Source organism: Rana temporaria, chromosome 7 (genome assembly GCF_905171775.1).
Source record: "Rana temporaria chromosome 7, aRanTem1.1, whole genome shotgun sequence".
NCBI classification, from domain to species: Eukaryota; Metazoa; Chordata; class Amphibia; order Anura; family Ranidae; genus Rana; species Rana temporaria.
In genome coordinates this window covers 64,779,881-64,802,006 of record NC_053495.1, presented here as the reverse complement: position 1 = coordinate 64,802,006, position 22,126 = coordinate 64,779,881, and the positions used below count along the sequence as shown (strand labels likewise).

At 43.4% G+C, this 22,126-nt stretch overlaps 1 protein-coding gene across 1 annotated transcript in view; it reads left to right on the top strand.

The window, feature by feature from the left end:
- Window positions 1–9,757: 9,757 nt before the first annotated feature.
- The window catches only part of LOC120945381 (arf-GAP with dual PH domain-containing protein 1-like), a 50,502-nt gene continuing 38,133 nt past the window's right edge, over window positions 9,758–22,126 (top strand). The window contains exons 1-2 of the mRNA XM_040359508.1: window positions 9,758–10,050; window positions 10,826–10,956. Of these exons, the coding sequence (XP_040215442.1) occupies window positions 9,960–10,050; window positions 10,826–10,956 (222 nt within the window). The 5' untranslated portion in view covers window positions 9,758–9,959. The remainder of the gene's footprint in view (window positions 10,051–10,825; window positions 10,957–22,126) is intronic.

The following is a 22,126-nucleotide window of genomic DNA, read 5'->3' as shown; positions in this document are numbered from 1 at the left end:
AGTACCTGTCACCTCCATCAGGAGTACCTGAGTACCCGTCACCCCCATCAAGGGTAATTGTCACCTCCATCAGGAGTACCGGAGTACCTGTCGCCCCCATAAAAAAGGAGTACCCGTCACCCCCATCAAGAGCACCTGTCACCCCCATCAGGAGCACCTGTCACCCCCATCAGAAGTACCTGTCACCCCCATCAGAAGTACCTGAGTACCTGTCACCCCCATCAAGAGTACCTGTCACCCCATCAGGAGTACCTGTCACCTCCATCAGGAGTACCTGTCACCTCCATCAGGAGTACCTGTCCCGTGAGCTCCATCAGGAGTACCTGTCACCTCCATCAGGAGTACCTGTCCCGTGAGCCCAGCAGCCAATTTCTAGCTGACGTACAGCCAATTAGTCCCTATCGTGCAGCCCTGTCATACAGCCACCATGTCCAGAAAATTATACACCACAGCAGAGGCATTCAAAATTCTAACCCAGAGCGATGAGAGCAGCGGGGAGCTCTCACCGCCCCATAACAGTGCTGAGTCCACTTTCAATTCAGGTTCGGAATACGAGCCCCCTGAAAGCAGTACATCCGAATCGGAGGAGGAAGTAGTCCGTCCAAAAAGACCACGGTCTGAACCCCAGGCAGCTACCAGCAGCGCCGGACATCCCAGTGGCCAATCAGCAAATGCTAACGGCGCTAGACCCCAGGAGGAAAGGCCCAGTACAAGCTCTGGAATTCCACACCGAGGAAGAAGGGCCCAAACCCATCTACCGGATGGCTTGGCCAACCCATTGTGGCTGCCTTCTAGTACAGGGTCAGCCACAATCCCCCCTTTCACAGCACAGCCAGGTGTGCAGGCCAACACCGAAGGTTTCTCTGAAATCGATTTTTTTAATTTATTTTTCCCTAATGAGTTCCTTCAAACCATCATAGACCAAACAAATCTTTTTGCCAGTCAGTACATACAAAACAACCCCAACTCATACTATGCCCGCCCGTTTGAATGGAGACCCCTAACAATGGAGGAAATGAGATTGTTTTTAGGCCTTACGCTGAATATGGGGCTTTCAAAAAAAAATGAACTTCATTTGTATTGGTCTAAAAAGCTCATCATTCATATGCCAATTTTTTCAGCTACGATGTCCAGGTCCCGCTATGACAAGATCATACGGTTCCTGCATTTCTGCGACAACTTGCAGTGCCCCCCCCCGAAATCATACGGACTTTGATAGATTATATAAAATTCGCCCCCTAATAGATTTTTTCAATGAGAAGTTTGCTGAACTTTACATCCCGGAACAGAACATCTCTGTGGATGAATCCCTGGTCCATTTCACTGGCCGGCTGGGAATAAAACAGTATATTCCCAGTAAGAGAGCGAGGTACGGCTTGAAGCTAAACAAGCTCTGCGAAAGCTCCTCCGGCTATGTGAATGCCTTTCGTGTGTACGAAGGCAAAGACTCCAAAATCCAGCCCCCTGAGTGTCCATCGTATATGGGAATAAGCGGGAAAATTGTATGGGAGTTGGCATTCCCACTCTTCCAAAAGGGGTATCACATATACGTGGACAATTACTACACCAGTCTGCCCCTTTTTCGCCACCCATTCCTGAATAAAACTTTGGCCTGTGGTACTTCACGTAAAAACAGGAAAGGCTTCCCACAGAGTTTAGTCACCACATGCCTACAAAAAGGGGAATTGGTAAGCCTGAGGAACGAAGAAGTTTTGGCCTTGAAGTGGAGGGATAAGAAAGACGTTTACATGATGTCGACTATCCACAATGACACCTCAGTGGAAATCCACAGGAGACACCGTACCGTTCGAAAGCCTTGCTGTATCAATGAATATAATAAGTTCATGGGGGGGTGGATCTAAACGATCAAATGCTGCAGCCCTATCTCTCAATGCGAAAGTCAATTTTCTGGTATAAAAAAGTTGCAATATACTTCTTCCATATGGCCCTTTATAATTCATTTGTCACTTATCACAAATCAACGAAAAACCCATCCCCTTTATCAGATTTATCGAAAATGTTGTCACTGCCCTGATCTATCAGCAAGGCTCTGCCCCACAAAGAATTCGCTCCGATTCTGTCAGCAGACTGCACGAGCGCCATTATCCTGACCATATTCCACCATCAGCAACCGGAAGAAGACGCCAAAAAAGATGTCGGGTGTGCAGCAAACGTGGAATTAGAAAAGACACCAGTTGCTATTGCCCCGACTGTCCCTCCCAACCTGGCCTATGTATGGCACCATGCTTCAAGCGATATCACTCTTTCGAAAATTATTAACCCAAATTCCTAATAGACTGCCACTAGCCCCTCTTTCAATTTCTGTGCTGATTTCCCTGCTGCCTCAACCAACCAACCTAGTGCCTCAACTCAACTGACCCTGGCCTGTTTATCGACTATGCCTCTGCCTGCCGTCTGCATTGTTTATCCGCCATGTTTCTGCCTTTCACGTGAACTGACCCTGGACTGCTTCTCGACTATGCCTCTGTCTGCCGTCTGCATTGTTTATCCGCCATGTTTCTGCCTTTCACATTGAACTGACCCTGGACTGTATCGACTATGCCTCTGCCTACCGCCTATTTCTGCCTTTTACCTGCACTGACCTCGGCTTGTTGACCATGTTTTTGCCTGCCCCTTGGACTGATCTTGCACCCTGCCACACAGGGGTCTCACATATGTGAGGGGCCCCAGAATAGTGTTCGGAGTTCAGAAAACCAGTTTTTGGTTTTCTGTGTTCCCATAACAGGGTCTGGTTGCCCGGAGGCTTCAAAGCGATTTGGGTGGGAGAAGCCTCTACCCCTGTCCCCATTCTTTCCTGACCGAGGCCCTAAACTTGATGGTCCTGCCTGCTGCCTGGACCAATATTTTGGCTGCACTGACCATATCTCTGCCTGCTGCATGTACTATGGACAGTATTCCTGCCTGCTGCATTGACGATCCTTTCGCTGCTGCTGACCACATCTGCCTGCTACCCGGACCGATGCTCTACTCTGTGGACCACTGCACTACTAAGACAGCAGGTAATCTTTTTTTTACTCTTTACTCAGAAGAATGTATTTTGGTTTATAATTGGTATGTACAGTACATGCTATGGGTTAGAAATATGAAGGACCTTCAACAATGTCTTAGGTTGGCAGGAATTTGTGTGTGTAATTTATGCTCCTAGAACGCCTGGAGGTGCTACTTGGATGTTGGACTTCTGTATGTGGCCAGGCTGTGTAAAAGTCCCACACATGTGGTATTGCCATACTCAGGAGGAGCAGCAGAATGTATTTTGGGGTGTCATTGTTGCTATGTACATGCTATGTGTTAGAAATATCTTATAAATGGACAACTTTGTGTAAAAAAAATGTGTTTTTATTTTTTTTCCAAATTTTCCAAAAACTTCTGGAAAAAAATGAACTCTTCAAAAGACTAATTATGCCTCATAGATTATACGTTGGGGTGTTAGCTTTCCAAAATGGGGTCACTTTGTTGGCGTTTCCATTGTCCTGGTGCTCCAGGGCCTTCAAAAGTGTAACAGGTAGTTGAGAGATTAGAGGTGTAATTTATGCTCCTAGAACGCCTGATGGTGCTACTTCAATGTTCGGCCTCTGTATGTGGCTACGCTGTGTAAAAGTCCCACACATGTGGTATCGTCATACTCAGGAGGAGCAGCAGAATGTATTTTGTGGTGTCATTTTTTCTATGTACATGCTATGTGTTAGAAATATCTTATAAATGGACAACTTTGTGTAAAAAAAATGTGTTTTCATTTTTTTTCCACATTTTCCAAAAACTTCTGGAAAAAAATGAACTCTTCAAAAGACTAATTATGCCTCATAGATTATACGTTGGGGTGTTAGCTTTCCAAAATGGGGTCACTTTGTTGGCGTTTCAATTGTCCTGGTGCTCCAGGGCCTTCAAAAGTGTAACAGGTAGTTGAGAGATTAGAGGTGTAATTTATGCTCCTAGAACGCCTGAAGGTGCTACTTCAATGTTCGGCCTCTGTATGTGGCTACGCTGTGTAAAAGTCCCACACATGTGGTATCGTCATACTCAGGAGGAGCAGCAGAATGTATTTTGGGGTGTCATTTTTTCTATGTACATGCTATGTGTTAGAAATATCTTATAAATGGACAACTTTGTGTAAAAAAAATGTGTTTTCATTTTTTTCCCACATTTTCCAAAAACTTCTGGAAAAAAATTAACTCTTCAAAAGACTAATTATGCCTCATAGATTATACGTTGGGGTGTTAGCTTTCCAAAATGGGGTCATTTTGTGGGCGTTTCCATTGTCCTGGTGCTCCAGGGCCTTCAAAAGTGTAACAGGTAGTTGAGAGATTAGATGTGTAATTTATGCTCCTAGAACTCCTGAAGGTGCTACTTCAATGTTCGGCCTCTGTATGTGGCTACGCTGTGTAAAAGTCCCACACATGTGGTATCGTCATACTCAGGAGGAGCAGCAGAATGTATTTTGGGGTGTCATTTTTTCTATGTACATGCTATGTGTTAGAAATATCTTATAAATGGACAACTTTGTGTAAAAAAAATGTGTTTTCATTTTTTTCCCACATTTTCCAAAAACTTCTGGAAAAAAATTAACTCTTCAAAAGACTAATTATGCCTCATAGATTATACGTTGGGGTGTTAGCTTTCCAAAATGGGGTCATTTTGTGGGCTTTCCATTGTCCTGGTGCTCCAGGGCCTTCAAAAGTGTAACAGGTAGTTGAGAGATTAGATGTGTAATTTATGCTCCTAGAACTCCTGAAGGTGCTACTTCAATGTTCGGCCTCTGTATGTGGCTACGCTGTGTAAAAGTCCCACACATGTGGTATCGCCATACTCAGGAGGAGCAGCAGAATGTAATTTGGGGTGTCATTGTAAGTATGCATGTGCTGTGTGAGAGAACTAACTTGTTATTATGACAATTTTGTGTAAAAAAAAAAAAGAAAAAAAATCTTAATTTTCCCAAGAATTGTGGGAAAAAATTACAACTTGCTTTTTACTAAATACCTTGGAATGTCTACTTTCCAAAAAGGGGTAATTTGGGGGGTATTTGTACTTTCTTGGCTTGTCAGGGTCTCAAGAAATGATAGGATGTCAGTACATCAGCTGTGATCAGATGTGATAATTTTTCAATGATTTGCATCATAGCTTGTAGACTCTATAACTTTCACAGAGACCAAATAATATCCACTAATTTGGGTTATTTTTACCAAAGATATGTAGCAGTATACATTTTGGCCCAAATTTCTGAAGAAAAATGATTTCTTTGCAAAAATTTAAGATTGAAACTAAAAAAAAGTGTTTTTTTTTCAAAATTTTCTCTCTTTTTTTGCTTATATTGAAAAAAATAAAAATACCACCAAAAGAAAGCTCTGTTTGTGAGAACAAAATGATAAAAAAAATTTTGGATACAATGTAGCATGACTGAGTAATTGTCATTCAAAGTGTGAGAGCACTGAAACCTGAAAATTGGTCTGGGCAGGAAGGGTATATTAATGCCCTTTATGGAAGTGGTTAACAGTAACCTCCCTGGCGGTATTCCTGAGTCTGGCTTGGGGTGAATTTTTCATACCAATAGCAGTATTGGTTACTGGCGGATTTGATAGGACTATTCATTGCCCTCTATGGAGCGACAGATGTAAACAGACATGTGTCTGTTTACACCTGCCGACATCCGATCGCAAAGGTGAGCCGCCCTCAGCATCTCGGTGTCGGTAAGTACGTACCTGACAGATCCGTTAATGCACTATAGTATCAATAACAATTTCAGACCATGCCCCATAACTGTGACCCTTTTCCCAGTTTCTGCAGGTCACCTAGAACGAACCTGGCGGTTAAATGAATCATTATTGGATGACTATGGCGTAGTGGAGGCATTATCCCTTAAAATAAAAACATATTTTAAAATGAACATGCCTGGAGAGGTGTCAGGCTGTCTGGGAAGCCCATAAATCAGTGATTAGGGATGAATTGATAGCACACGGGTCTCGGATTAAAAAATAAAAACAAAAAGAAATAATAGATCTGTTGAAAGAGATTAATGAGATAAAGATTAAACATAAAAGATATTTAGATCCAGCAGATACTCAGCAATTGGAGACCCTGCAATGTAAGTTGGCACAATGTCTGGATCGTAGAACTAGAAATAAGTATAGATATTATACACACCGGTTCTACGAACAAGGGAATAAATGTGGTTGGCTATTAGCCAGGCAGCTTGAAAACAGCAAGACTCCAGACATATTCATAATTTAATAGTTCAAAATAAAAAGATAGTGGAAACTCAAGCCATAGCGGCAGAGTTTCATAGATTCTATGAGGCCTTATATAATATTCAACCTGCTTCGTCAAACGCTGTGGATGAGCAGCGAGTGGCGGAGATCCGAGACTATATAGAAGACTCAGCCCTGCCTTCGCTGCCATCCGCAGTGATCGAGGAAATAGACAGACCAATCACTACTGATGAACTAAAAGGAGCAATATCGACCCTGGCAATAGGTAAAAGTCCAGGGCCGGATGGCTTCACGAATTCAGACTATAAGAAATTTATTTCTAGATTAGGGGCCCCACTATGTAGCTATTTTAATTTGATTAATGCCTCCAACCCTTTACCCCGAGAAGCCCTACTGGCATATATTACGGTACTCCCTAAACCAGGGAAGGGCCCTCAACATTGTGCCAATTACAGACAAATTTCCCTGTTAAACTCTGACACTAAGCTTTTAGGTAAAATATTGGCCCTTTGATTACAGGCCCATATAGTGAAGCTATAGAAAGAAATTCCCAGATTCACAGAAAATAGTTTTGCAGTCAACACATCCCTATTGAATAAACAAAAGAGCAACCCCCTTGGAGGATGGGACTTTGAAAGTGACTGAGAAAACTAATGAAATTGAAGTAAAAACTATATATACATTTTATTGATATACATATAAAAATTTCAACTATGTGGTTGATAACAGACAAGTAAAGTATTACAAATCCATATGATGAATAAATGGATGAGGATGCCTGTCAATGCGATATGTGTAGAGGTATAGAAGGACACACTAGGTTTTTGAAGGGTGTAATTTAAGATCGGGAGGGGATAAGGGGTTGGGGGAGAGAGAGGGGATGGAGCACACAGGGGGAAGGGGTGGAAGAGGTGGACACAGAGGAGGGGGGTAGTCGGATTGTATATGGTTTATGGAAGATGAGGTATATATTCACTTTAGGTAGGTAAGAGGGCAACATGGCTCACAGAAGACTTGTACATTTTTTTTCCACTGGTGTTTAGAGTGGTATTGATATGGCTCATAGAAGCCTCATAACTTTTTAAATTTTAAATCATTTTTTTGTGTGTGTAATGATGGATCTTCTAAATGATATTTGGAATAGGGTGAAGGGGGTTCATTGATAGAAAGGGGGGTATAAGGCACAATGAACACAACGCATTTGGGAGAGGGAGGAGGGCTAGAAGTAGCCCTGGTGTTGATGTTGATAAAGCTGTTTCCATTTCTGGAGAAATTAGAATATATGTGATACGATGTTGATTTTAATGGATGTGTTTAATACTAATAACATTTTTATGATAAAAAATAAATAAACTTCTATCTCTGTATGCAGAGTACAATAACAGAGGTATTCCAGGACATTCTACATGTCAGACACAACAACCGTTGCTCATTGTCTCTAGGTTGCATGCACACATGACAGAACCAGTATACAAAAAAAAAAGAGATAACATGTGGCAGTTGTACAATACATTCATTTAAACTGACACCCATGTTCCCATCAACCAGATCGTAATTGGTTAGGGCAATTGGAAAAAATACCTAAATATTGTTCCTCCCGGTCACAGAGCCTCTGACCTACCCTGAACTCTGAAGTGAAAAGAAGCTGGCAAATCTGAAGGAGCCTTAATTAGCTGATGGGGGGGCCAATCCCGGTATATCTAACCAGCGTTGTCAGATAGTCAAGATTTTTTTGGTGGCAATACGATGTTGATAGATTACCTTCTCTCGGATTAATATAGAATTGACCTGTGCAATCCACTGTTGTATCGTGAGGGGATGAGGAGACATGCATAAGCAAACTGTTTGTTTGCAATAAAAAGTAGACGTTATATAGCTATAAGTACAGGGGGGGGGGGATTTTAAGACTTTTCTAAGTAAAAATATGGCAGTACAAAACTGTAAAGGAAAAAAAGGTGCAGTACATTTCATATGATGTTTACATTTTGTTATTCTGTCCTTTTGAAATTGCAATCACTATGCCTACAATCTTAAAATAGCCTACCATTTTTTCCATGCTACATTTTGGATATAATCATCCCTATAGAGACACAGGCAGCATAAAAACAGAAGTTCTAATTTTATCAACACTGTGACAAGATATAAGCCACATAGGAAGTGCATTGTTATCAAAGTCTTCAAACCCATGTAAACGTAAAAAAAGATTTAGGCCCAGATTCTCTAAAAAACGCCTATCTTTAGGCGGGCGTAGCGTATCTCAGATACTCTACGCCGCCGTAACTTAGAGCGGCAGGTGCCGTATTCAGAAACATTTTCCGCTCTAAGTTACGGCGGCGTAGTGTATCTGATACGGCGTAAGCCTGTGTAATTCAAACTAGGCTAGTGTGGGCGTGTTTTATGTTAATGTATCGTGACCCGACGTGATTGACGTTTTTAACGAACGGCGCATGCGCGCGCATGCTCAGTATCATGTAGATTTTTCAAATTAAATTGCGCCCGCTCAATGCCTAGTCGACGTGAACGTAACTTACGTCCAGCCCCATTCACGGACGACTTACGCAAACGACGTAAAACGTGAAAAATTTGACGCTGTTCCGACGTCCATACCTAACATTAGTACGCCTCATCTACGCCTCATAGAGCAGGGGTAACTATACGCCGAAAAAATCCTTACGCAAACGACGTAAAAAAATGCGCCGGCCGCATGTACGTTTCAGAATCGGCGTATCTAGCTCATTACCATATTCAACGCATAAATCGACAGAAGCGCCACCTAGCGGCGAGCGTAAATATGCAACTTAGATACGTCGGCGTAAGAGACTTACGCCGGTCGGATCTAAGACAAATCTATGTGTAACTGATTCTAAGAATCAGGCGCAGAGATACAACGCCTCAAACTCAGAGTTACGACGGCATATCTGGAGATACGCCGGCGTAACTCCTACGAGAATCTGGGCCATATTGTGCGAATGTGTCAATCATTCTCACATGTATAACAAATCTTCATTGTACTTTGACTAATAGGTTTATTTACTAGGATTGTCAATGCCATCTAGTAGCAATAATGCAGTGTTTTTTTCTTTTTGAGGTATTTCAAGAATAGCACCTCATTATTGCCACTAGATGGTGAGAATAATACTAGGGAAAAAAATAAGTATTATGAAAATTATAGTGAAGATTTGTTGCCCTTTTGGAATTGATTGACACTTTCGCAAAGTAATTTTTTTTATACATAAACCCCATAGACATAGTATATAGAAAGTCTTGAAAACAATATTAAAACAATATTGGTTTAATGTTTTATAGTATAAATTGTCTACATATTGTATTTATATAGGTAAATATATACTTGTATTAGTTATGGTAATTCAATTAAGTGTATTTATAAGTGAGTGTGAGTGTGCTGGTATGTACAAGTCCTGGCGAATACTCTTTAGCTTCTCTCAAGGAAGTCTTGTGAGACTAAAATGTTGAAAAACAGGTTTACTAATTAAAATTTCCCTCCCACTTTAAGGAGCATGCATACGAGTTTGCTCAGCTTTGCTTGGCAGACAGCACTACAGGCCTCGCCCTGAGAGGAGGCAGGTAAAGGTAATAGTAATAACATAGTTGTACCTTTATTCTTCCTCATTTGCTCTGCTTTTGCACGAGTGTCATATCTGTCAGAGAAGAGACTACGTATCACAAGAGTGTTAAGGTTTTTCAGAAGTATTTGTTTTATTTTATACCTCAACTGGAATGTCTGAAGATCAGGACTGGAACAAGAAATCTATCAGGATATTGACAAAAAAGGACGGAAATACAAAATGTGCAGACTGCGGAGAGCCAGGTGAGAACAGGCTGAAGAGGAAGTGAGGTTGGCAAATGTAGTTTAGTTAAGTACCGTCACACAGTAAACTATGATATCACCAACATGGGCAGTTTTCCATTCCGTTATATAAACCTACAGATTGGGTACATTTTTCCTGTAGATTAGTTTTTTCACAGATTGCGCACATACTAGCACTTACCAGAGCACTTACTAGAGCTTGCAGTAAAGGAAGGTAATTGTTGCAATAAATATTATTAAGTTAAGAAAGCCACACGACTCAAAGAGATTGTGTGCATATTCACTCCTCTCCCTAAGGTGAGGGACATGAAATAACACCATTCAACTTGTAAGTATAGGTGTGAGTGTTATGCATCAGACTGTCTTGCCAAAATGTTTGCTTAGAACATGCTATGCAACTCCTTATTGCTCCTGTTGCTTTAGGGTCAGCAATGTGTTTAGGTATTTAGGCAAAATATTAATTGGGTACCTAACAATCTGGCTGATTGGCATCACTTAATGGTCTGAGGTGGTCAACTGGTACGTACAATATACATTGGTTGCTGTGAGTTTATAAGAAGCCACTATTGCTCAACATCCTGTTCAGCTAGTAGAGAACCTTTGTGTCTGAAATGTAATTTTTCCTTATGGTTGGGTGTTATAGCTACTACATGCAATACTACGGTTAGGCATTGGCTTTGGGTTATGTTTATGGTCAGTTATCAGTTGACATGTATTTAGTTAGTATTAAGTTGTAGAAACCTTGGTTACTATAATTCATGTGTTTTCTTTTTAGACCCTCAGTGGGCATCCAGTACACTAGGTGTCTTCTTGTGTGTGACTTGTTGTGGTATACACAGAAATATTTCAGACATCAGTAAAGTGAAATCACTGAGTATGGCCAAATGGGAGGAGGACCAAATAGAGGTAACATGCCTTTTATTTCTTTTGTCTGGTCCATGTCAGAAAATACACAAATACACAAACAAACTGCATTATTTAAAGAGACTTTTCAATGGATTTATTTCTGTAGTAGATTTACGTTGGCATTTAATTGAATTTTAATTATAGCGATGAGGGAAATTAACCATCATAACGGTCCATTTAAAACAAGTTTATTTTCAGACAATATTCAACTAGCATGCATAACTTAATCTATCTCTATATCAACCTCCTGTAATCCACTAGACATGACAGGAAGATTTGGCATCATGAGCCAACTAGGTTTTTATACTTGTAAACTTATCCTTTACATTTGTGTCTTTGGAATAAAAATATTTAAAAGAGTTTAATAATTTACTGACATAGTGCCAGTATATAATATAGGACTCATTGAACCAATTGTTTAACTGGTTGCCGACCAGCCACCGTCGTTTTACGGCGGCAGGTCGGCTCCCCCTGTGCGAGAGCCCCGTAGCTATACGTCGGCTCTCGCGCAGGCCACTAGGGGCGCGTGCGCGCCTCCGGCTCGCCCCCGACTCCCGTGCGTGTGCCCGGCGGGCGCGATCGCCGCCGGGCACACGCGATCGCTCAGAACAGAGCGAGGACCGAGAGCTGTGTGTGTAAACACACAGCTCCTGGTCCTGTCAGGGAGAGAAATGCTGATCTTCTGTTCATACAATGTATGAACAGAAGATCAGTAATTTCCCCAAGTCCACCCCCCCTACAGTTAGAACACACCTAGGGAACATACTTAACCCCTTCCCCGCCCCCTAGTGTTAACCCCTTCACTGCCATTGGCATTTTTAGAATAATCCAATGCATTTTTATAGCACTGATCGCTATAAAAATGCCAATGGTCCCAAAAATGTGTCAAAGGTGTACGAAGTGTCCGCCATAATGTCGCACTACTGAAAAAAATCGCTGATCGCCGCCATTACTAGTAAAAAAAAAATATTAATAAAAATGCCATAAAAATACCCCCTATTTTGTAAACGCTATAACTTTTGCGCAAACCAATCAATAAACGCTTATTGCGATTTTTTTTTAACGAAAAATATGTAGAAGAATACGTATCGGCCTAAACTGAGGAAAAAAAATGTTTTTAATATATTTTTGGGGGATATTTATTATAGCAAAAAGTAAAAAATATTATTTTTTTTCAAAATTGTCGCTCTATTTTTGTTTAAAACGCAAAAACTAAAAACCGCAGAGGTGATCAAATACCACCAAAAGAAAGTGTGGGGAAAAAAGGACGCCAATTTTGTTTGGGAGCCACGTCGCACGACCGCGCAATTGTCAGTTAAAGCGACGCAGTGCCGAATCACAAAAAGTGCTCTGGTCTTTGACCAGCAATATGGTCCAGGGGTTAGGTGGTTAAGTGACTGCTTTTCTGTTGATGCCAACATGTGTTAGCATGCTTTTTATACAGACATACAGTAGGTGCAACAAGCATTTTGATTTTTAGTTAGGTGGTAGTGTTCTTTTTTTTTTTAAATGTGATTTTCCTTCTTGTGGAACTACATGGTTGTCACGTAATTTCCTGTCTCTCTAAATTTCTGTTGTCCCCCAATAAAAAAAGAATGGAATAACCATGTGTCCAGCAACAGAGAAAGCTCAAAGAACTACAGGTATTTGCCTGATCATAGACTAAATATATACGTGGGAAACTGCAAGAAAAATGAGCGAGGCCCTACAGAAAGAACACGAGAGAGCAAATCTTGGCAATAAAGGGCATTTGTTTACTTTTAATTTAAATTGTTTGTTTGGGCCAGCTTGGATCAAATTAATTCTTACCATTGCAGTACAGTCTGGCCACTAAGGGTATTATATTACAGCTGTGCTGTCTTCCTTCGTGACTATAAGACACTTCCTTTCTGCCCTGGAAAGTCAGTCATTCAGCATCTCCGCAATTCAGAAACAGCCTTTTATTTGTATCAAGGCAATCTCTGATTGGCTGCTGAGGTGGAGAGTCTGGCAGATGATGTCACAATCTTCACCTCAGGCCGAATAAAATATTTAAAGTGAAAGTTAACCTGGTGTTCTGCTTTAATTAGAAAGTTATACCTGACTACACTAATGAAAGACCAGCACATGCAGAAAATTAGAAATGGTAGAACTCCTGCAAGCTATTTGAGAAAAAATAAAGGACTTTCATATACTGTAGCAGCACTCTTATTCAGTGGTCTGCCAGACACCTAAGTGATACTTGTTACAGCACTTGAAGCTTGCCAAGATAAAACAGTAAAAATACTGTTACAGCAGAATCTGCTCTTAGAACCATCAACCAAAGTAATAGAAGTATGCAGTGTAAAACATATGTGTAATTAGACAGGTCACTTAAAAGCATACTGCAGAACTTAAAAAGCTAGAATGAATTAGCAAAAGAGAAAAGTTAAACAACAACATGTCAAAAGTGGCAATGAAAATATAGAAGGCTCCCCAAAGAAACTTTTTTAAGCAGGAGTTCTAGGCCCCCTTTCAATTTTTTTTAATTCAGCAGCTACAAATGCTGTAGCTGTTGACTTTTAATAAAAGGACACTTACCTGTCCAGGAAATCCAGCAATATCCTCTCTCAAGCCAATTCTTCAATCGGCTTCAGGTGCAGGTGGCAGCATCTTAGGTAAGAGAAACCAGCAGTGAAGCCTTGCAGTTTTACAGCCAGGTTCCTACTGTACATGAATGGTCCCCCTAGGGGTGCCACCTGTCTGTGATTCACCCAGACAGTCCGGGTTTTAAATCACATGTGCCGGTTTCAGTCCGCCTGAAACACGGTCACAATATTCAGACAGAAATGTGGCTCGGAACAGGGCCTGACAGGAGGGAGAGGGGGCGAACTTCTGGCTCAGATCACTGTGGCGCATCTGACGGGAAGTAAGAGCAGGTACCTGTCAAAATCAGGTATCCATTCCTCCTTCCCCTTTTGGGTGAAGTTCTACTTGAAATTTAAAACAAACTTGCCCCAGTAAACAACAACTTTGTCAAAATGCCAAAAATACAGATAAAGGCACAAGCCTCGTACACACAATCAGTTTTCCCGACGGGAAAACTGTGAGGAGAGCTTTTGGCCGGGAATCCGGCCGTGTGTATGTTCCTCTCAGTTTTTCCGATGGGATTGTAGAAAGAAATGTTTGGACAGCCGCACTCTGGAAAAACCTTCTCGGTTGCCTTTTATTGATAAAAGTTATCAAACACCATACATCACAGCAAAGACAGGGGCATACAGCTGACGTTTCGCACTACAATCAGTGCTTACTCATAGCTCTGAGTTTCTTTCTACAATTGCTTCGTGCATTGCCGGCACCTGGGTTTCTCTGAGAGGATACGGATTCATCCACATACCTAATTGGAGCGGAGACTATCTTCTCTCTTTTTCCGATGGGATGACGGAAGATGTATCCAGCTGGTCCTGAATCCACATATCAGTCGGCACCGCAAATTCACCGATAGGTGTGTGTGAATGGACACATTCACACACATCGCTCTTGCACTTTGTGATATGCCTATGATGTTCTTCCAAATGTGAGTGTTCATTTTTTAATCTTTTTAACAAATACTACCTTGTACGGTATCACACTATGTGAGTTTTTTCCCATTACGCATTTTATGTGGTTACCGTATCTCTGGCTCCAACAAGACTACGTGTATTTACACTGATATTTGCTGGAATTTGCGGTGCCGACTGATATGTGGATTCAGGACCAGCTGGATACATCTTGCTGACTGATTATATAAGCCTGTTTTGACTTGGGTGGTATAAACCTCACCAAGTCAACACCATCTGGTAAGCCTCCCCCTTACATTGGTGGTGGTGTCTCTATCCTTTCACAGAGAGGGTCACATCCATGTGGGACTCTTCATTTCAACCTTGCAGTTTTTTCTACACTTTTGGACTGTTATTTGTGTGTGGTCACAATAGAGGACTGCTTTCTTCTTTTATATACAGTGCCTTGCGAAAGTATTCGGCCCCCTTGAACTTTGCGACCTTTTGCCACATTTCAGGCTTCAAACATAAAGATATAAAACTGTAATTTTTTTTGAAGAATCAACAACAATCATGAAGTGGAACGAAATTTATTGGATATTTCAAACTTTTTTAACAAATAAAAAACTGAAAAATTGGACGTGCAAAATTATTCAACCCCCTTAAGTTAATACTTTGCAGCGCCACCTTTTGCTGCGATTACAGCTGTAAGTCGCTTGGGGTATGTCTCTATCAGTTTTGCACATCGAGAGACTGAAATGTTTGCCCATTCCTCCTTGGAATACAGCTCGAGCTCAGTGAGGTTGGATGGAGAGCGTTTGTGAATAGCAGTTTTCAGTTCCTTCCACAGATTCTCGATTGGATTCAGGTCTGGACTTTGACTTGGCCATTCTAACACCTGGATATGTTTATTTGTGAACCATTCCATTGTAGATTTTGCTTTATGTTTTGGATCATTGTCTTGTTGGAAGACAAATCTCCGTCCCAGTCTCAGGTCTTTTGCAGACTCCATCAGGTTTTCTTCCAGAATGGTCCTGTATTTGGCTCCATCCATCTTCCCATCAATTTTAGCCATCTTTCCTGTCCCTGCTGAAGAAAAGCAGGCCCAAACCATGATGCTGCCACCACCATGTTTGACAGTGGGGATGGTGTGTTCAGGGTGATGAGCTGTGTTGCTTTTACGCCAAACATAACGTTTTGCATTGTTGCCAAAAAGTTCGATTTTGGTTTCATCTAACCAGAGCACCTTCTTCCACATGTTTGGTGTGTCTCCCAGGTGGCTTGTGGCAAACTTTAAACAACACTTTTTATGGATATCTTTAAGAAATGGCTTTCTTCTTGCCACTCTTCCATAAAGGCCAGATATGTGCAGTATACGACTGATTGTTGTCCTATGGACAGAGTCTCCCACCTCAGCTGAAGATCTCTGCAGTTCATCCAGAGTGATCATGAGCCTCTTGGCTGCATCTCTGATCAGTCTTCTCCTTGTATGAGCTGAAAGTTTAGAGGGACGGCCAGGACTTCGTAGATTTGCAGTGGTCTGATACTCCTTCCATTTCAATATTATCGCTTGCACAGTGCTCCTTGGGATGTTTAAAGCTTGGGAAATCTTTTTGTATCCAAATCAAGCACTTAACTCTTGCAGTGCAGGCACAGCCTAACTGCAAAGAAGAATTTCCAGATTTCCCGGGCTTTAAATTATGTTATATGTACCATATTTATCGGCATATAACACGCACCCTAACTTTAAGAGGGAATTTTCAGGAAAAATAAACTCCACAGCCCCCTGCGTATAACACGCAGGCACAGTTTACCCTCTATTTTCAGGGTAAAAAAGTGAGTGTTATACACCAATAAATACAGTAAGTATGAGGGGGACAGAGGCTGGGGACATGACACAGGAGGGGGACAGAGGCTGGGGACATGACACAGGAGGGGGACAGAGGCTGGGGACATGACACAGGAGGGGGACAGAGGCTGGGGACATGACACAGGAGGGGGACAGAGGCTGGGGACATGACACAGGAGGGGGTCAGACGCTGGGGACATGACACAGGAGGGGGACAGAGGCTGGGGACATGACACAGGAGGGGGACAGAGGCTGGGGACATGACACAGGAGGGGGACAGACGCTAGGGACATGACACAGGAGGGGGACAGACGATGGGGACATGACACAGGAGGGGGACAGAGGCTGGGGACATGGCACAGAGGCTGCAAATAAATTATCATATCACTTCTTCACATCAGTATGCTGTGTCTTCCTCCTGTGCCCCTTTCACCTCTCCACAGATCTGACCTGTGGAGAGGTGAAAGGGGCACAGGAGGAGGACACAGCATGCTGATGATGTCTAGGTAGGATAGCACTTCACACTCTGCTGCTGGACTGAGGAGGATTCACCAGACAAGGCCAGGGCAGTGGCACTGAGGGCAGGCAGCAGGCGTCGCGAGGAGTCCTACTCCAACGAACAGAGTGGAGACCAGGGTCCACTCCAGGTCCGGACACCAGCATGGCGGCTGGCCGACTGCTACAGTCAGTCAGTCGGGCGGGCAGAGCAGGCAGGCAGGCACACTGGTCGGTCTCCGTCTGCCTTCACTCAGTCCACTCCGTCACAGTGGGGGTGCGTCTGCAGTGTGTCCACTACATCTGCTGCTGTGTGCTATCCCGCCGGTGCCGCTCTCCACAGAGTCCACACATTCTACGATGTTCCTCAGTTTCCCCGCGCTGCTCTTTTGAATAGGCTGGCAGCAGTGTTGTTAGCGCGAAAATGCGCTTTGATAATTGGCTGCACGGCGGGTGGTGGTGGGCTGGGCGGTCAGAGAGGGCGAGGCTATGCATAATGTAGGAGGACTAGACGCTGCCTGCGCTGCGGCTCACATTCGGATCTTTTTACGGGCACATTTCCCTTATTACGGACTTTTACGAACAGGGAAAAAGTGCCTTTTATTTACGTACTGTCCGTAATTCTACGGACGGTTGGCAACTAGGGTTGTCCTGATACCACTTTTTTAGGACTGAGTACAAGTACCGATACTTTTTTTTATGTACTCGCCGATACCGAATACCGATACTTTTTTTTAAATGTGTCCCCAAATGCAGCCATGTCCCCCGTATAACAGCCATGTCCCCCGTATAGCAGCCATGTCCCCCGTATAGCAGCCATGTCCCCAGTATAGCAGCCATGTCCCCCGTACAGCAGCCATGTCCCCCGTACAGCAGCCATGTCCCCCGTACAGCAGCCATGTCCCCCGTACAGCAGCCATGTCCCCAGTACAGCAGCCATGTCCCCAGTATAGCAGCCATGTCCCCCGTACAGCAGCCATGTCCCCAGTACAGCAGCCATGTCCCCAGTACAGCAGCCATGTCCCCAGTACAGCAGCCATGTCCCCAGTATCGCAGCCATGTCCCCAGTACAGCAGCCATGTCCCCAGTACAGCAGCCATGTCCCCCGTACATCAGCCATGTCCCCCTTACAGCAGCCATTGTCCCCCGTACAACAGCCATTGTCCCCCGTACAGCAGCTAATACTCGGTATCGGGACAACCCTATTGGCAACACTGCCTGGGGGCCGGATTAAAAGGTCCGCCGGGCCGTATACGGCCCGCGGGCCGTAGTTTGCCCAGGTCTGATCTAGACCATAGGTGTGCACAGCCTATTGCATTAGGGTGTGCACCCTTAAGCTCAAACACATATGCATGTGGATGTGTCTACATATATATGACCCTGGCAAATTGATCTCCCTGCCAGCATAGTGAAAGAGAAGACCATAAACACTTCTCTTATGGCAGAGCCGGTAAGAGGGAGATCTTTCCCATGTTCCTGCTGCTATACAGAGCGATAACACTAATGTGAATGGGGTGTGCTTGGGCACACCTGGCACACCCTGTGCGCATGACTATGATCTAGACTTATAAAGAGTAATATTTACAGCAGCTTTCCAAGAGAACAACACTTTTTAGCAGAATGCACTTGTTTGTGTCTTTGCACACTAGTCTTTGCACACTACAACCCTTATGTCTGTGGATGGTAGTTCAAAAGACCTTTGGTATTGGCGCTTGCAAGCACTTTCTTTTGCCACCTTTGATCGGTCACATGTTCTTGCTACATGGAGTTATACAATTCTGACATCTTGCAATAATTAATCACAGTCCCAGGACAACATTTGTAAATAATAATTTGCATACTATTGTAAATACAGAAACGATTGTATACCTACAGTATATGCACCCAGATCTTTGTGACCAACCATTTTGTCCTTACATACTATACAGTATATATATATATAATTCAGCCTCCACAAAAACATTGCAAAAAAATTTTAAGCTGTCCGATATACAGCTTGGAAGGCACACAAACCTTTGTTGGATACAATTTGAAAAGATTTTGTGGAAATTAAATGTCTGTTGCGTTTTCCCTTCAAGGAAATTTTGAGAGTGTAAAAAACAAGTATTTTCCCCAGTATTGGGAATCACACGTGACAAGGTAATGTTGTTGCTTCACATTATTATGTTATGAGGAAGTGATTCAACAACTATTTGTGATCTATATATGACTAGACGTGGTTAGCTGGTTATAGTGTGTGAAGAGTGTCTGGCTTTTTTGATTAAGTTTGAGATAATATATCGTTTACGTTTTGTACTTGTAAAGAGAAAAAGATTATTTAATCTTCATTTAAAACCACAAGTCATATTTAAAGAGAGGGTTAGAGTTAGCACCTGGTAAGAGAGATTTGTTAGTTACCCATATACTGGATTTGCTTTGGACTTTTTGACAATTTCACTACTTAACCACTCAAGCAGGGCCGCCATCAAGGGGTACAGGCAGTACACCTTTAAGGGGCCTGGTGGTCCCCAGGGGCCCGGATGGCATCCTCCTTTTTTTTTTTTTTTTTTTTCGTCAGCACCCAAAGCCCCCCCCAACCTCTAAGGGGCCCGGATAGCATCCCTTTTTTTTATTCTTTTTTTTTTGTCAGCACCCAAAGCCCCCTCCCCGACCTCTAGGGGCCAGGTGGTCCCCTTTTTTAAATATTTTTTTACTTTTTTTTTGTTCGTCAGCACCCAAAACCCCCCGACCTTAATTTGTGGTGGCTGCCCCCCCCAACTTCTCGATTTGCGGCGGCCCCCCCCATTATCCCATTATCAATTCGTGCCCCCTGCTTCTCAACTTGCGACACTCCCCCCCCTTCTCAATTTTCTCAATTTGAGGCGGACACCCCCCCCCCGGTTCTCTGCTCCAGGGGGCCCATGCCCAAGCTACTTATTCAGTTGCTGCTACGTGCTTCATGCAAAGTCCCACCCCCCTACCCCCCTCTTTTTTCTCCAAAGTTGTTGTAAAGGCAGAAGTTTTTTTATCTTAATGCATTAAGATAAAAAAAAACCTTCTATGTGCAGCAGCCCCCCTCAGCACCCATAAAACTTACCTGAGGTCCCCGATACAGCGATGTTGCACGAGAGACTTGGCTGTCCAGAACTCTCCCTCCTCATTGGCTGAGACAGCAGTGAAGCGCCATTGGCTCCCGCTGCTGTTAAGGTCAAAGTCAGTGAGCCAATGAGGAGAGAGGAGGCGGGACACTGAATAAACACTGGGAGCTGTGGCTCAGCTCGGGTGCCCCCCCATAGCAAACTGTTTGCTGTGGGGGCACTCAACAAGAGGGAGGGGCAGGGAGAGCCGAAGAGGGACCCGAGAAGAGAAGGGTCTGGGCTGCTCTGTGCAAAACCACTGCACAGAGCAGGTAATCATAACATGTTTGTTATTTTTAACAAAAAAAACAAACAAGACTTTAGTATCCCTTTAAGTAAAAAAAACTTTTTTAGTAGTAGCTTCCGCCCCCCAAAATACTCACCTGAACTCAATCTCGGTCCAGCACTGTGCATGTCTCCAGCATCTCTTCTCCCCTATCCCTGCTCTCAGAGGCTTGGCTGAGAGCAGCCAAAGTCATTGGCTCCTGCTGCTAAGTGTGTGAGCCGAGACGGATGTGTGTCTGAATAGACGCAAACAGCCTGGCTCAGGATTGAGCACGCACAACTGCCCACATGGGAAAGCAATACCTATGGCGGCACTCCCGAGGGGGGGGGGGGGCAGAAGTGCTGGCAGGGGACCCGAGAAGGATTCGGGCTGCTCTGTGCAAAATTATTGCATGGAGCAGGTAAATATGACATGTTTGTTTTTGATTTTTGTTTTTAAGTTAACCTGTGCAAAGACTTTACACATTAACCACTTAAGCCCCGGACCAAAATGCAGGTAAAGGACCAGGCCCCTTTTTGCGATTCGGCACTGCGTCGCTTTAACTGACAATTGCGCGGTCGTGCGTCATGGCTCCCAAACAAAATTAGCGTCCTTTTTTTCCCACAAATAGAGCTTTCTTTTGGTGGTATTTGATCACCTCTGCGGTTTTTATTTTTTGCGCTATAAACAAAAATAGAGCCACAATTTTGAAAAAAAATGCAATATTTTTTACTTTTTGCTATAATAAATATCCGCCATAGTTTAGGCCGATACGTATTCTTCTACATATTTTTGATAAAAAAAAATCACAATAAGCGTTTATCGGTTGGTTTGCGCAACATTTATAGCGTTTACAAAATAGGGGATAGTTTTATTGCATTTTTATAAAAAAAAAAAATTTTACTACTAATGGCGGCGATCAGTGATTTTTTTTCGTGACTGCGACATTATGGCGGACACTTTGGACAATTTTGACACATTTTTGGGACCAGTGTCATTTTCACAGCAAAAAATGCATTTAAAATGCATTCTTTATTGTGGAAATGACAGTTGCAGTTTGGGAGTGAACCACAGGGGGCGCTGAAGGGGTTATGTTTCACCTAGTGTGTGTTTACAACTGTAGGGGGGTGTGGCTGTAGGAGTGATGTCATCGATTGTGTCTCCCTATAAAGGGGATGACACGATCGATGCAGCCGCCACAGTGAAGCACGGGAAAGCCGTGTTTACACGCGGCTCTCCCCGTTCTTCAGTTCCGGGGAGCGATCGCGGGACCCCAGAGGCGATCGGATCCGCGGGTCCCGGAGCTTCGGACCAGGGCGAGCGCCCGCGACCCACGGCTGGGTAGATGTATAGGACGTGCCGGTACTTCCATCGTATATCAGCGTGCGGCGGTCCTTAAGTGGTTAAAGGATAAGTTAAACTTTTGTAACATGTTACATGTGCACTGCCCCCTGCTCTCCCCCGATCCCCCCACAGTTAGCTGTCACAGAATAAAAAAGACGTGGCTGTGTGGGGCTCCGCCCGCTTGAACGGGTCATCCATTCACAGTGTTCTGTGAATGGGAAAACTACCAGGTCCGTCTTGTAGTTCTAAAAGAAGTACCATAGCACTGTTGAGCGCTGTGGTAGTTCATCAAACTTCCTGTCTCAAGTGTAACTGCTTGCTTGTATCGGAGGTACGGGCAAACAGATACACAGACAGTATGCAGGACCGTGGCATTACACCCATGATCTTCTGATCATGGGTGCAGTGCTTTACAGAACTCTAATGCCACGTACAGACGGTCGTTTTTTGTGATGAAACAAAACAACGTTTTATGTGATGGAAAAAAAACGACGTTTTTGAAACTTCATTTTCAAAAACGACGTTGCCTACACACCATCGTTTTTCCAAATTTTCTTACCAAAGCTCGGTTACTTTCAGCACGTACGACGGCACTCTGTTCCAT